General features: G+C 43.4%; 1 protein-coding gene across 1 annotated transcript; it reads left to right on the top strand.

The window, feature by feature from the left end:
• Positions 1-11,142: 11,142 nt before the first annotated feature.
• Positions 11,143-13,827, top strand: LOC147898712 (glycine-rich RNA-binding protein RZ1C-like). Its single transcript, XM_087378775.1, has 3 exons — positions 11,143-11,277; positions 11,542-11,668; positions 12,312-13,827. Exons 2-3 carry the CDS (start codon positions 11,558-11,560, stop codon positions 12,930-12,932), a joined length of 732 nt encoding a protein of 243 aa, XP_087234901.1. The 5' UTR covers positions 11,143-11,277; positions 11,542-11,557; the 3' UTR covers positions 12,933-13,827.
• Positions 13,828-14,311: the final 484 nt, after the last annotated feature.

Genomic DNA, 14,311 nt, shown 5'->3' with positions numbered 1-14,311 from the left:
GCAATCTATGGTGTTTGTGGATTACAAGGAAAAAATCAACAAGAAGCTTGCTACTGCCGCCATCTTTACCATACTCATTGGGTAAAGACAATGGCATCACAACATCGTCTACAGACCGCAGTCTAGGACAATAACTATGAGAGCATTGTGTGTGTAGAGTAGTGGCAAAGCTCTGCTTATAATATATTGAGCTTGAAAGATAGTATGATAAATATTAAAGGATGAGGATAGCCAAAATCCTCTCTAGAAAAGATCTAATCATACTTGCAAAATCAAGATCTAGAGAGAGAAAGACTAAATCTAGAGAGAGAAAAACTAAAAGCCTACACTTTCGGAGGTCCCTCCACTTTGTGTAGAGACCCAAAAGGTCCCCCCCAATAGTGGAGAGACCAAACATGTATAAATATCTCTCAATGGAATGAAGCTCCCACTCTTTGGGGTTCAATGTTCAAGCTCACTATTGTGTTCATGCGAATTGATCTCCATTGCGTCCATGCTCTCTTACATTATCATGTTCAAGCATGCCCTTACCCTTGAACTCCCTCCTCCTCCTCTTCCTCCCTCTTCCTTCTTTCTTCTCATCCTCCTCCCTCATCCTTCTCCTCCATCTCCTCCTCCTCCCTCCTCCTCCTCCTCCTCCTCCTTCCTCCTCCTCCTCCCATCTCCTTCTCCTTCCTCCTCCTTCCTCCCTTCTCCTCCTCCTCCTTCCTCCTCCTCCTCCTCCTCCCATCTCCTTCTCCTTCCTCCTCCTCCCTCCCTCCCTCCTTTTCCCTTCTCCTCCTCCTCCCTTCTCCTCCTCCTCCCTCCTCCTCCTCCTCCTCCCTCCCTCCTCCTCAACCCTTACCCCTCGAATCCGCGAAGGAGACTAGCTCTCCACTCCTCAACCTTGGACTCGTCCTAAACCCTACAACCCCCTCTGAACCCTGGAACTCCTAGTTAACTCTCTTAAACCTATCCCCCTTTCTAACCCTGAAATCCCCTTTTAAACCCTTGAACTCCCGTGGAGGTGAAAGCCTCCATCAATCATTATAATCAATCCCTCTTTCTCATTCACGCACGCATGAGATATGCTTTTCATGCTTTAGCCTACACCTCTCACCGAAACATGACCCAAGGACCTATGGTACACTTGTGAACACCTATGCTACAACGAGCAACGACACGACTGTAGGTGACCAACACCCTCAGAACCTGCACTTGGGTAAAACAGAGACAACAATAACAAGATCTGAAGGACTTAGGAAAGTGTAGCACACATACCATTTATACATTTTGGATGATAGAATTCTTTGCCATGAAATAAAAGAAGCACAACACTTGCACAATCGGCATGAGAAGTTAGAACACATTGATAATCATTGTCTATAAAGTTTTCTAAACACCATCGCATCTGATAATAAATCTTTGTGCATGTCGATTTATTACCAAACCTTAAACTCTCCAACGATATGTTGAAAAAACAAACCTATATGTATTAGCAAGCACGAGAAAAAGTTTGTTCGTTTCCCAAATAACTCGTAACAATAGCACAGAGCAAAACATAAATCAATCATATCGAATGAGAGAACATATTCTCTCCACAGACTGAATCTACAACAATATGTCACATAGTAATACTCTGCAAAGTTTCAAAACTTAGCAGTTAAGTGGAAAATGCCAATCCATCATTGTGACGTTTTAAGTGCTTGAATGAAACATTACAATAGAACAATCTATTAATAGAAGGAAGTGCAAACCTTCATTATAATACATCGATGCCACTTCATTCTTCTTCTTTATATCATCACGTCTATCTAAAAATCAGTGGAAGCATCAAGTGAAGAAAGCTGATGTTCTTGGGGTTAATAAGCACAAAGATTATCTTGAAAGTAGATGAAATAGAGACCATGGTCATGAAGCTTAGTTTCACAAGACCCGGTACCCCTCTTTTTTCATATCATTTTAATTCTCCCCAGTTGGCTATTAACTCTTTGATTCGTCTCCTTTCAACTCCTCTTTTAATGAATCGATGGACCATGTCCCAAGCTTTTCACTCCTCCAGAATACTTTCACATTGATCAAGCATTTTGGCCACATTACAACATTCAATCTCTATTGGTTCCTACCATGCAGGCATGATTTTGGCTTTCGAAGGCTTTTCCCATCGGAATTCCCATTCCACGTGAGAATGAGCACAACATGGGATGAGATAGAACAACTCCATATCTGAAATGAACACTTCATTAGTTGTGGCCATAAGATCGTCGTCGATAGTGCAGAATTGAGCTTGAAGAGCCTTCAAAATCTTTCTCTTGAGGTGTTTATCCTTAGCACTATAGCTTGTTTCCATGCACTTGGATGCTTCACTGTCGTTTTCTTTGGGACCTTTAAAATAGCCATCTCCCCATTCCAACACCTTTTCGCCCTTTGGAGTGCAAGAAAACTTCCTAAAGATGGCGTGTGTCCAATTCATTGAAGAACTTGCTTCCAACAAATTGATGTAATATTAGCGATAAGAAGGGTTGGCAGTGAAAAGTGCAGATGTAGATGAGTGAATTGTTTCCATAGTTCGTTTGTCTGTTTGAACAATTTTCCCTTGTGTATCGATGGGTTCTACCAATTATGATGAAACGGAAGAGACTACAAATTTTTAGAAATAAGATTGGGACTTATGAAACACGGTTACACGAAGCCTATAATAAAGCATAATTGTGAGAAGAAACATGGAATGACTTGCAATGATATTGATCAGATGGAAGCAAGATCTCACGAGACCTACCTTGCAAAGAGGCAAATACTTCAGGACATGGATGCACATTAGATAATCAAGAAAGCATAGAGGAGGGCTGGCTACTTTGAACACTTGCCCTCAAGCCCAGACTAATGTTTTCAGTTTTAGTATGCGAGATATCATCACTAATCCGAGGGACAAAACTACAAATCAGAGCTTTGACTTGCAATCAGGTGAGAGGTGGGGTTGGTGGATGGTGAGAGTGAGAGGGAGAGGGAGGCCCATCTCCAACATCTAATCAAAAGTTTTTGAATGACGGGAAACCTCCAAGTAAGATATAAAAAGCCTAAAGCTTTAATATGCTTAAAGCATCAAAAGCTTTAATAGTTTTTTATTCACGGTTTATGTCAATGGAGATCAATGGTCTATATCTATGACATGTGGCTCAACCAGAGCTCAAAAAACCCAAACTTCTCCCTAGGCAGCCTGCCGTCAAGAGTGATCGGAGCACTTTTTCGATCGTTTCAAGGGCCAACGAGCGGTGACGATGCAGTATGTGAGACACCGAGCAAGCATCAGACGGATTTAGACGACCAATGTGCATGCATGCCTAGTCTAGCTAGCAACCACATGGTGGTGTGACGCCTCTCAGTCTGCACCTACCTTTTTAATTGTATGCACATCATTATAGAGTGTCACCTTGTTGGTAGGTGGGCGTGCTCTACCAATCAACCTTTTACTGCCCGCCACACTGACACACTCTAAAGTCAACCTTTTACTGATGTGCACAGTCTACCTTTATTGCTTGGTATTTTACGTTGTAGTGTTTTCATTTGTTGACTTGTGACTGAGATTGAGTCTCAAGTAGATTTCACTCCTACTAATCTTTAATGTGTCCTCGTGTGATTTTCACTTCCGGCAAGCATTTGAGCTTGAAATCGATTTGGAAGGTACTTTAATCGTACAATTATGATTTCATTTCCACTAAACTTGGCCCTTGATGGGTCCACAATGGGTGTAATCCCATTCTAGGTCAACTAGATTAGAGTACTTCCCCACGTGGAAGCTTAGGTTGAAAGTGTAATAACCCACTGCCCAACTAGCATTGCAAAAACACAGCCCCATGAAGGCTTGCAATTTCAGGTCTTGCAAGCTAAAACTCGGGATTTGCATACAATCAGATCAATGTCAAAATGTTTGAGCCAATGATAATGCTTGGGCATTGCAAGATTGGGATAAAACACCAAATTTGTGGGATGTTGGAGTTGCAATGCCAGCCCTTAATGCTTACCCAGCCTTGGCCTTGCATGGCTGCAAAACTTTCCTACTAGTGGCACTAACCTAGAGCCACTAGCCTACACGAGGATGCCCTCTTAGAAAAGATCTAGGATGGGCATAGCATTCCAGCCCTAGTCCCATCATAAACCAATCCATGTCTAAGCCCCTAAGGTAAAGTTGAGGCCAGATGTGGGAGCCTAGAAAGGGATGCAAGAGTTATAAAGCTGTTACCCACCAAGCGTGATTTATCAAGGAATTGAATCTAGTGGAAGATAGTGAAGCTCCTAAACTGGTCTACATTGCCAATGACCTTATCAAGAATTTAAAAAAAGCGTTGATCTAACTTATATAAGGTGTATTTTGCATGGAAATACATTGACATGAAGGGTGTACCATCAAAAGTCATGCAGCACCCCACTATTGACTACTACGCTTGATCAAACTCAATTTTCCACTCATTCTTTTAGCACTTTCTTCCCCAACACAATTGCCTTAGTCTGAGGCTTGTTCCTCTTTTGGGCATCCATTTTTTGTCCTTTCATGTTGTAAATAGCTTTAGAGATAGCCTTTGCGACTCTCTTTATCATTGCTTCTTGCCTCTTTAATGCTCTCTCCCTCTCGACCTGCTCTTTTTTATGAGCTCATAGTTTTAAAACTTTTGATAAGGTCATCTTGAGTCAATGTCTACGGCCCCAAGAGTCTATGTATGGATCTGTTTTCCTTGCCACTTGCCTCTAGATTGTCTCCCTTGGCATGGGAACAATGTGGTAAATTCTTCAACTCCCCCCACGTTTTGAGCCATTTCCCTCTTCATGCTCTGATATTTTTTCCAAACCATCCTCTGAAAGGTCCATGAAATAGTTGGGGCATTTCTCCACAAAGGAGTCTAATTCATCCTCTCCACCCCCGTCCTCTTCAGTACATATAGCGATTGATGAAGGAACACGGGATGGCCTCACTTGTTGTGTTAACGCAAGACATAACTATCATCCCATTCAAGGGCTTTGGGTCCTTCTACCGTTCATGCATGGCACCCACTCTCATCACAATTTAGGACTGCAATTATGCATACTATGCAAGAGTGCAAGCTTGGAAAAAAACTTGCCCACAAGTCCTAGATTCAAGTTCACAATTCAATCCCTTTCTAGGCCTTGAGTCACTCTTAGCACAAGGTACGGGGTGCGGTGTTGGAAGCCACTCTACCACCCACTATTAGGAATGCCATTCGCACAAATGGGGTTGTGCCCTATCTCGCATATTTCTGCCACCTTTACTTTTAAATCATGAAGTGTGACGGATTGCAGAGCCTGTGAATTCTCATACACCCATTCTTTGATGAGCCTCTCATCTGCAGGGATAAGGATGTGGGCCCATGCCTTGCCTTTGAGTGTTGATACACCCATTCAACTAGTCAACAAGGGAGGAGGGGCCCCATCCCATATTTGCAAGCAGCAGCTCTCAAAGATATTGTTCCTAATTCAATCTCTCCCATTGGAAGGTGCATGTCTTGGATAGTCTAGCTTCTTGTCTCTCGTGTAAGGGCCTTCCTTTCATGAACATGGCTAATCCTGAGCCACCCTTTCGATGCTCTTCACTCGAGGGCCGGTGAAAACTTTACTTGCTTAAAACTTTGTATAGCTCCTTGCCATTTCATGCAGAAGTCTTTTGTGAATAAGTAATAGTGAGGATTGAGTTGAAGTGACTACACCGGTGAGAGTGCAGTGCTGGAGGTGAAGAGTACACCATGAAGCACAGAGGGAAGCATGCAATGAACTCGATCATATAAAGGGAAGCGTGTAGAACTAGGCATTGACAACTGAATGATTTTAAGAGTGCAAGCACGTGTAAGTTCCTAAGGAAAGAGGTGATCAGCTATGACTACATAGAAGAGACATGTGCTTCACCTTTTATATCTCCTCTTCAAATTCAAACTCGAATGCCATTGATCCATGTTGTGCTCTTTTATTGGTTAGGTAGGGAGCGGTACAATTTTGAAATTTGAGTGTTGTTTGTTTTGTTTTCCCTCCAAAGTTGTACGCTTTTTGAATTTATTGAAGTTCAAAATCTCCCACATTGTTGTAGGATCAATGATGGAGATGGTTTGCTGTGGTTGTTGACGTGCTCCCTTACATCTAATTGTCTTGAAGGGCTTGTACATGGCCACATCCAATTGCTAGGGCTTGCACAAGAGGGGAGAGTGACCATGTCCATGCCCACTTCCATGATAAGGATGACTGTATTAAGCGAGAAGTATGACTTCTAGCCATCTAACACAAGAAGATGTCGATTTGTAGGGATTGCATCACTCTTTCTCAACCATGGTCTCCCGAGTATGGCTCGGTAACTCCTTCCCGTATCTTCGATGTCTACTACATAGAAATTGATGGTGGTGGTTAACCCATTGATAGTGATGGGCAAATCCTCAATGACTCCTAGGGTCTTAAGAAGTTTTGAAAATGTTTTAACCATAGATTAAAAAAGGCTAGCAGTCATCCAGGTGATTGCCATGCAACTATTTGCCTTGCATTCTTGTATATAATTCCTTGCCTTGCAATTCCTTTTAAAATACACAAGTTCAGGATGGCTTCACTTGATGTGTTAACGCAAGACATAACTATCATCCCATTCAAGGGCTTTGGGTCCTTCTACCGTTCATGCATGGCACCCACTCTCATCACAATTTAGGACTACAATTATGCATACTATGCAAGAGTGCAAGCTTGGAAAAAAACTTGCCCACAAGTCCTAGATTCAAGTTCACAATTCAATCCCTTTCTAGGCATTGAGTCACTCTTAGCACAAGGTATGGGGTGTGGTGTTGGAAGCTGCTCTACCACCCTTGGAAGCTGCTCTACCACCCGCTATTGCCCACAAGTCCTAGATTCAAGTTCACAATTCAATCCCTTTCTAGGCCTTGAGTCACTCTTAGCACAAGGTACGGGGTGCGGTGTTGGAAGCCACTCTACCACCCGCTATTAGGAATGCCGTTCGCACAAATGGGGTTGTGCCCTATCTCGCATATTTCTGCCACCTTTACTTTTAAATCATGAAGTGTGAGGGATTGCAAAGCCCGTGAATTCTCATACACCCATTCTTTGATGAGCCTCTCATCTGCAGGGATAAGGATGGGCCCATGCCTTGCCTTTGAGTGTTGATACACCCATCCAACTAGTCCACAAGGGAGGAGGGGCCCCATCCCATATTTGCAAGCAGCAACTCTCAAAGATATTGTTCCTAATTCAATCTCTCCCATTGGAAGGTGCATGTCTTGGGCAGTCTAGCTTCTTGTCTCTCATGTAAGGGCCTTCCTTTCATGAACATGGCTGATCCTGACCCACCCTTTCGATGCTCTTCAATCGAGGGCCAATGAAAACTTTACTTGCTTAAAACTTTGTATAGCTCCTCGCCATTTCACGCAGAAGTCTTTTGTGAATAAGTAATAGTGAGGATTGAGTTGAAGTGACTACACTGGTGAGAGTGCAGTGCTGGAGGTGAAGAGTACACCATGAAGCACAGAGGGAAGCATGCAAATGAACTCAATCATATAAAGGGAAGCGTGTAGAACTAGGCATTGACAACTGAATGATTTTAAGAGCGCAAGCACGTGTAAGTTCCTAAGGAAAGAGGTGATCAACAATGACTACATAGAAGAGACATGTGCTTCACCTTTTGTATCTCCTCTTCAAATTCAAACTCGGATGCCATCGATCCATGTTGTGCTCTTTTATTGGTTAGGTAGGGAGCGGTACAATTTTGAAATTTGAGTGTTGTTTGTTTTGTTTTCCCTCCAAAGTTGTACGCTTTTTGAATTAATTGAAGTTCAAAATCTCCCACATTGTTGTAGGGTCGATGATGGAGATGGTTGCTGTGGTTGTTGACGTGCTCCCTTGCATCTAATTGGCTTGTTCATGAATCGATTGGATTTGGGAGGGAGGAGGCTAGAGGTTTTGAACAAGAAGACTTAGTTCTTGTGATGAGGGGGGCCACAAGACGGACAATTAGAACCTCTACACAGACATCTACACTGTAGAAGAAGCACACAAAAGGTGCTGTACATGGGGCCTCACAAAGGGGCAGAAGCCTATGGACCTGCCTTGCATAACTCGCACACTTGTGGTTGCATTCGTTCCTACCCTTTGGTAGTCGGACACTTGGTCACTAGAATAAGGACAAAGACTTTGCTCTTTGTGAACAGTACAAGAACTGGTAGAAGGCCTTGCACCAGATGTGCATTGGAGTACTTGTAGTTGAGCTCAACGGTTGGATGAGCGTTCAAGGTGTTTGCAAGTGAATGATGCAGGCGTAGTTCTTGAATAGAGGCAGTTCAGTAGTTGGAAAGGCAGAGATGCATTGTGGAAATGAGCTTTGATGCATGGGTTTTTTCTAATGTGGTTCCTCCTAGCCAATTGCAGTGTTTTGGCGTTCATCTTATGAGTCAATTACCTTAATCTAAGGGCCTTTACACACCGAGGGTCTCCTTGCCCACCAAGCCACTTCTACATGGACGACCTACCATTTACCATAAATGATTGAATCCTCCATTCATGGCAATCGGACATACATGGGCGGCCAAGACCCCTTGCCCCAATGTATGAGTGCGGTCTTATGAATATTAAACAAGAGTGCACAAGTGCGCGTGGGCAATGCCTTGTGGTAAATGTAAAAGAGAAAGCAAATGATTTTTTAAAGAGAGTTGGGTTGTTTAAAGGCAATTTTTGTAGGATGATCTCCGTAAATGACAACATGAAATACACAGCCAATTAACGCAAAATTTTTATTATAAAAGAGTTCTTGTGGCTAGTGGGGCTTTGACCTCTCTTTTTGTGACGCGTGGGCATTGATCCAACCAAAGGAAAGCATTGGGGAGTGGGGCTTGGTGTGTAGGTGTGTTTACAGATAATGGCACCATGGACCACCGTCCACTGATCATGGACGGGCAAGATCTGCCAGCCCACAACGGTCTAGATGCATTCAATGCACCGTTGGTGGGCATGGGCAGCACTATTGTGTGAACAACCTGAAGGAAAAATTCAGTACTAAAGATTCTCCTTCGTTGATACTCATCAAGGCTTGAAAATTTGACAAGTGGCTTTGAAAAAAGTTTGAGCTACCTTTATAAAACTCAGTGCTAGGGTTTTCTCTCCCTATAGCCTCCCACCGTTTCCTCCTTGTCACTTGTTCAGCTTGCGAGGTCCAGGTGCGTCTTCTGATCGCTCTGGATTTGTGTGATTATTGGTTTTGCTAGGGCCTGTACAAAAATTCAGACAAAGACACAGAGAGAGAGAAAAGCTTGTTCGGACATCTATGGGTCGTCTCATTTACGAGAAACTGAATTGTCCTATTGGAAGGTGCATGTCTTGGGCAGTCTAGCTTCTTGTCTCTCGTGTAAGGGCCTTCCTTTCATGAACATGGCTGATCCTGACCCACCCTTTCGATGCTCTTCAATCGAGGGCCAATGAAAACTTTACTTGCTTAAAACTTTGTATAGCTCCTCGCCATTTCACGCAGAAGTCTTTTGTGAATAAGTAATAGTGAGGATTGAGTTGAAGTGACCATCGGTGAGAGTGCAGTGCTGGAGGTGAAGAGTACACCATGAAGCACAGAGGGAAGCATGCAAATGAACTCGATTATATAAAGGGAAGCGTGTAGAACTAGGCATTGACAACTGAATGATTTTAAGAGTGCAAGCACGTGTAAGTTCCTAAGGAAAGAGGTGATCAACAATGACTACATAGAAGAGACATGTGCTTCACCTTTTGTATCTCCTCTTCAAATTCAAACTCGGATGCCATCGATCCATGTTGTGCTCTTTTATTGGTTAGGTAGGGAGCGGTACAATTTTGAAATTTGAGTGTTGTTTGTTTTGTTTTCCCTCCAAAGTTGTACGCTTTTTGAATTTATTGAAGTTCAAAATCTCCCACATTGTTGTAGGGTCGATGATGGAGATGGTTTGCTGTGGTTGTTGACGTGCTCCCTTGCGTCTAATTGGCTTGTTCATGAATCGATTGGATTTGGGAGGGAGGAGGCTAGAGGTTTTGAACAAGAAGACTTAGTTCTTGTGATGAGGGGGGCCACAAGACGGACAATTAGAACCTCTACACAGACATCTACACTGTAGAAGAAGCACACAAAAGGTGCTGTACATGGGGCCTCACAAAGGGGCAGAAGCCTATGGACCTGCCTTGCATAACTCGCACACTTGCGGTTGCATTCGTTCCTACCCTTTGGTAGTCGGACACTTGGTCACTAGAATAAGGACAAAGACTTTGCTCTTTGTGAACAGTACAAGAACTGGTAGAAGGCCTTGCACCAGATGTGCATTGGAGTACTTGTAGTTGAGCTCAACGGTTGGATGAGCGTTCAAGGTGTTTGCAAGTGAATGATGCAGGCGTAGTTCTTGAATAGAGGCAGTTCAGTAGTTGGAAAGGCAGAGATGCACTATGGAAATGAGCTTTGATGCATGGGTTTTTTCTAATGTGGTTCCTCCTAGCCAATTGCAGTGTTTTGGCGTTCATCTTATGAGTCAATTACCTTAATCTAAGGGCCTTTACACACCGAGGGTCTCCTTGCCCACCAAGCCACTTCTACACGGACGACCTACCATTTACCATAAATGATTGAATCCTCCATTCATGGCAATCGGACATACATGGGCGGCCAAGACCCCTTGCCCCAATGTATGAGTGCGGTCTTATGAATATTAAACAAGAGTGCACAAGTGCGCGTGGGCAATGCCTTGTGGTAAATGTAAAAGAGAAAGCAAATGATTTTTTAAAGAGAGTTGGGTTGTTTAAAGGCAATTTTTGTAGGATGATCTCCGTAAATGGCAACATGAAATACACAGCTAATTAACGCAAAATTTTTATTATAAAAGAGTTCTTGTGGCTAGTGGGGCTTTGACCTCTCTTTTTGTGACGCATGGGCATTGATCCAACCAAAGGCAAGCATTGGGGAGCGGGGCTTGGTGTGTAGGTGTGTTTACAGATAATGGCACCATGGACCACCGTCCACTGATCATGGACGGGCAAGATCTGCCGGCCCACAACGGTCTAGATGCATTCAATGCACCGTGGGTGCGCATGGGCAGCGCTATTGTGTGAACAACGTGAAGGAAAAATTCAGTACTAAAGATTCTCCTTCGTTGATACTCATCAAGGCTTGAAAATTTGACAAGTGGCTTTGAAAAAAGTTTGAGCTAGCTTTATAAAACTCAGTGCTAGGGTTTTCTTTCCCTATAGCCTCTTTCCCACCGTTTCCTCCTTGTCACTTGTTCAGCTTGCGAGGTCCAGGTGCGTTTTCTGATCGCTCTGGATTTGTGTGATTATTGGTTTTGCTAGGGCCTGTACAAAAATTCAGACAGAGACACAGAGAGAGAGAAAAGCTTGTTCGGACATCTATGGGTCGTCTCATTTACGAGAAACTGAATTCTCCTATAGGCGTGAGATTGGTTGTCCTGCTCCTTCTCTCGCCCATTGCACAAGTTTTTTTGTGACGGTTGTGACCTCTTCATTGTTTTTACAATGGATCTGAGACTGCCTTTGTCACTTTTATAGATTTTGTTTGCAAGCGATGGCGGATCTTGAGGATTACCGTGTGTTTGTGGGGGGTTTATCATGGGACACCACGGACAAGCGCCTGGAACAGGCATTCCGGCGTTTTGGCAAGGTCTTGGACGCGAGGGTAAGTTTTGCATTCCACTCCGTCCTTCGACGTAGCTGTCGGTTCCAAAGGTTGGGAAATCCATCAACTAGGCTCACGTGAACTAATGCATTGGAGGCGAGCAACGCCATCGCTTGTTTATCTGGAAAATAATTTTGCTGACTGTATACATCGAGTTTCGCGTTTATGATGCGGAAAGTCATGCTTGTTGACATTTCAATTGTCAAGGTGTCTAGGTGATTTACAGCTAAAGATAGCAAGGGCATTGTTTATTTGTTTTTGGGAATACATTATGCCCCTGGATTTGATAAAGATCATAACTTTTAAAGACATTTTGGACTTTAGAGCAACAAATATCTGAATTTGTACGATTGGATATATTCTAGATATACATTTTGACCTATTCATGAGTTTGCATGCGGATTTCTTCTTGTTTTATCCAAGCATAGGGAGTGGCGTTTTTAAGGCAACTTGGGAGGTCATTTTTTGTTGTAGGTTGACAAGCAGCTCGGCAATTTTCTGTGTGTAGTTTGTCTTATATTTTCATTCTCCCGCTAATGATGGTGACATAATTTTGTACACATTGTAGGAAAGGCTAATTGACGATGTGATTGTGAAGTTGCAATCTTGATTTTCTTATTTGTGTACTTTTTTGGAGAATCAGGTGATGCTTGATAGGGATACTGGACGGCCTCGTGGGTTTGGATTTGTCACTTTTGGAGACGAGCAGAGCATGGAGGATGCAATAGCTGAGTTGCATGATAGAGAACTTGATGGGAGACTGATCTCTGTAAACAAGGCTCAACCTAAACTTATGGGCCGTGGGGATTATGCGTACGAAGATGGATACAGCACTGGTGGGGGAAGAGGTGGATATTCAAGAGGTGGTGGTGGTAGAGAGGACTGTTTTAAGTGTGGGAAACCTGGCCATTGGGCCAGAGAATGTCCCTTTGGCCCAGCGGGTGGCCGGTTTCCTCCTAGGTATGGTGGTGGTCGAAGTGATCGTTATGGGGGTGGTGGTCCCAGTTTTGGTGGTAGGTATGGTGACCGAGATCGAGGCATGGATCATGAAAGGGAACGTTATGGTGGCCGCGATCGTTATGGTTCAGATCACTATGGTGACAGTTATGGTCGAGATGGCCGCGGTGGATATGAGCGTGACATTGGTGGTGGCAGTGATCGTTATGGAAGTGGTGGACCAACCCGCTATGATAGAAGTTACAGGGAACGCCCTGGGCCATATGATAGGCCTAGTGGGCGTGCAACTTATGATGATCGCTATTAACTCCTAATGCTGGTTAGGTTTTGATGCAAATACTGTTAGTGGCTCTATTCCAAGTTCTAAGTACCATGCTGCAGCAAGGGTTGTGCCTTTGGCAGTGAAAGTGTGATATTTAAGTTGAGACATGCATACATTTGAATTTGCCATGTGGTTCTATTTCGATGCTTAAGTTGTGGGATAGTTAATGATGTTCTGCGACAGTGCCTTGGGTCCCACACTTTTGTAAGGGCAGCTTTCAGCTGTTGGCATATTTTATATATTTGAAAATATAATAGTGGGTGACTGACATTAAGGAAGGCAGTAGGTCATACTTACGGGTTGACACTGATATGATGACATTTTAACAATGCTTGTTTACAAGTTCAGTTTGGTTGTGTCAGGCTATAGAAACGCAGGCAATGCTGATCATTTAGCTCAGACCTCTATGTGGCATGAGGAACAGTGCCACTCGGTTGTCACAAGTGAACTAGTTTGCAGCTGTGAAGACAGAAGTTATCATAGAACATTTGAGTGTCAGTCTGAACTTTTAACATGTGTATCTGTGGTTGTTTGCACGTATTACAGTGAATCTGTTAAGCTTGGGATTAACGGCAGGTCTTTGTTTGGTCATGCTTTCACGTTTGGGACAGTTGTGAACATGAGTTTGGGAAGAATATTTCATGGTTTACCAGGTTGGCACAAAGAAGCAATGGAAGAGGTGGGTTGTGGCAGGGAAGGAAAGATGGAACTTCATTTTTCTGATAAGCCATCAGCTCTTCAAGCAGTCTAAGGTTTCTAATCTGTTTCTGCAAGAAAAGTGGCAGTGTGCAGTTGGAAAGTGAGAGGGCAATCGTTATATATTGGAGGGGGGATGTTGGGAAATTGGGTTGGTTTGATATGGCCCTTACATTGTGACAATGAGAGATGTTCTCTTCTGGTTCTCCAACGGCAGCAAACATTTCTTATGCAGGCTCAAATTAAGCTTCTTACCCTCATCTGTCAGTCTTAGGTAAATCCAAGGTGAAATTGTCGTGGGGTGCCTATCTCTGTCCATCCTGATTCCTTGTTTCATCCCCGTTTTTGCAGATGCTATTTGAAAGCAGGAGTTAACCGTCATACATTCTACTTAGGTATTCGAAGAACAGATTCATATAAATATTATTGCTGACATCAGTTATGATGCAGAACCACAGCCTCTACTCTCTTGCCTATCTTGTGAGCTTGACAGCTTTCTGTCTTCCAAGCTCTTGAGTTGGTGCACCACTGCTAGTGAGGTATTGCATGTAGCATTCTTCCTTTCGGAACTGCTTGGTAGCTCTCTAGTGGCTGCAGATGGTCCAAATTCTATCTGCTGCGTGTAGCATTCTCCCTTTTGGAACTGCTTCATAGCTCTCTAGTAGCTG

This window comes from Dipteris shenzhenensis, chromosome 9 (genome assembly GCF_047967505.1).
Source record: "Dipteris shenzhenensis isolate YYH24624 ecotype China chromosome 9, Dip_SZ_1.0, whole genome shotgun sequence".
In the NCBI taxonomy this organism is placed as follows: Eukaryota; Viridiplantae; Streptophyta; class Polypodiopsida; order Gleicheniales; family Dipteridaceae; genus Dipteris; species Dipteris shenzhenensis.
This window is presented reverse-complemented; position numbering and strand designations above follow the sequence as displayed.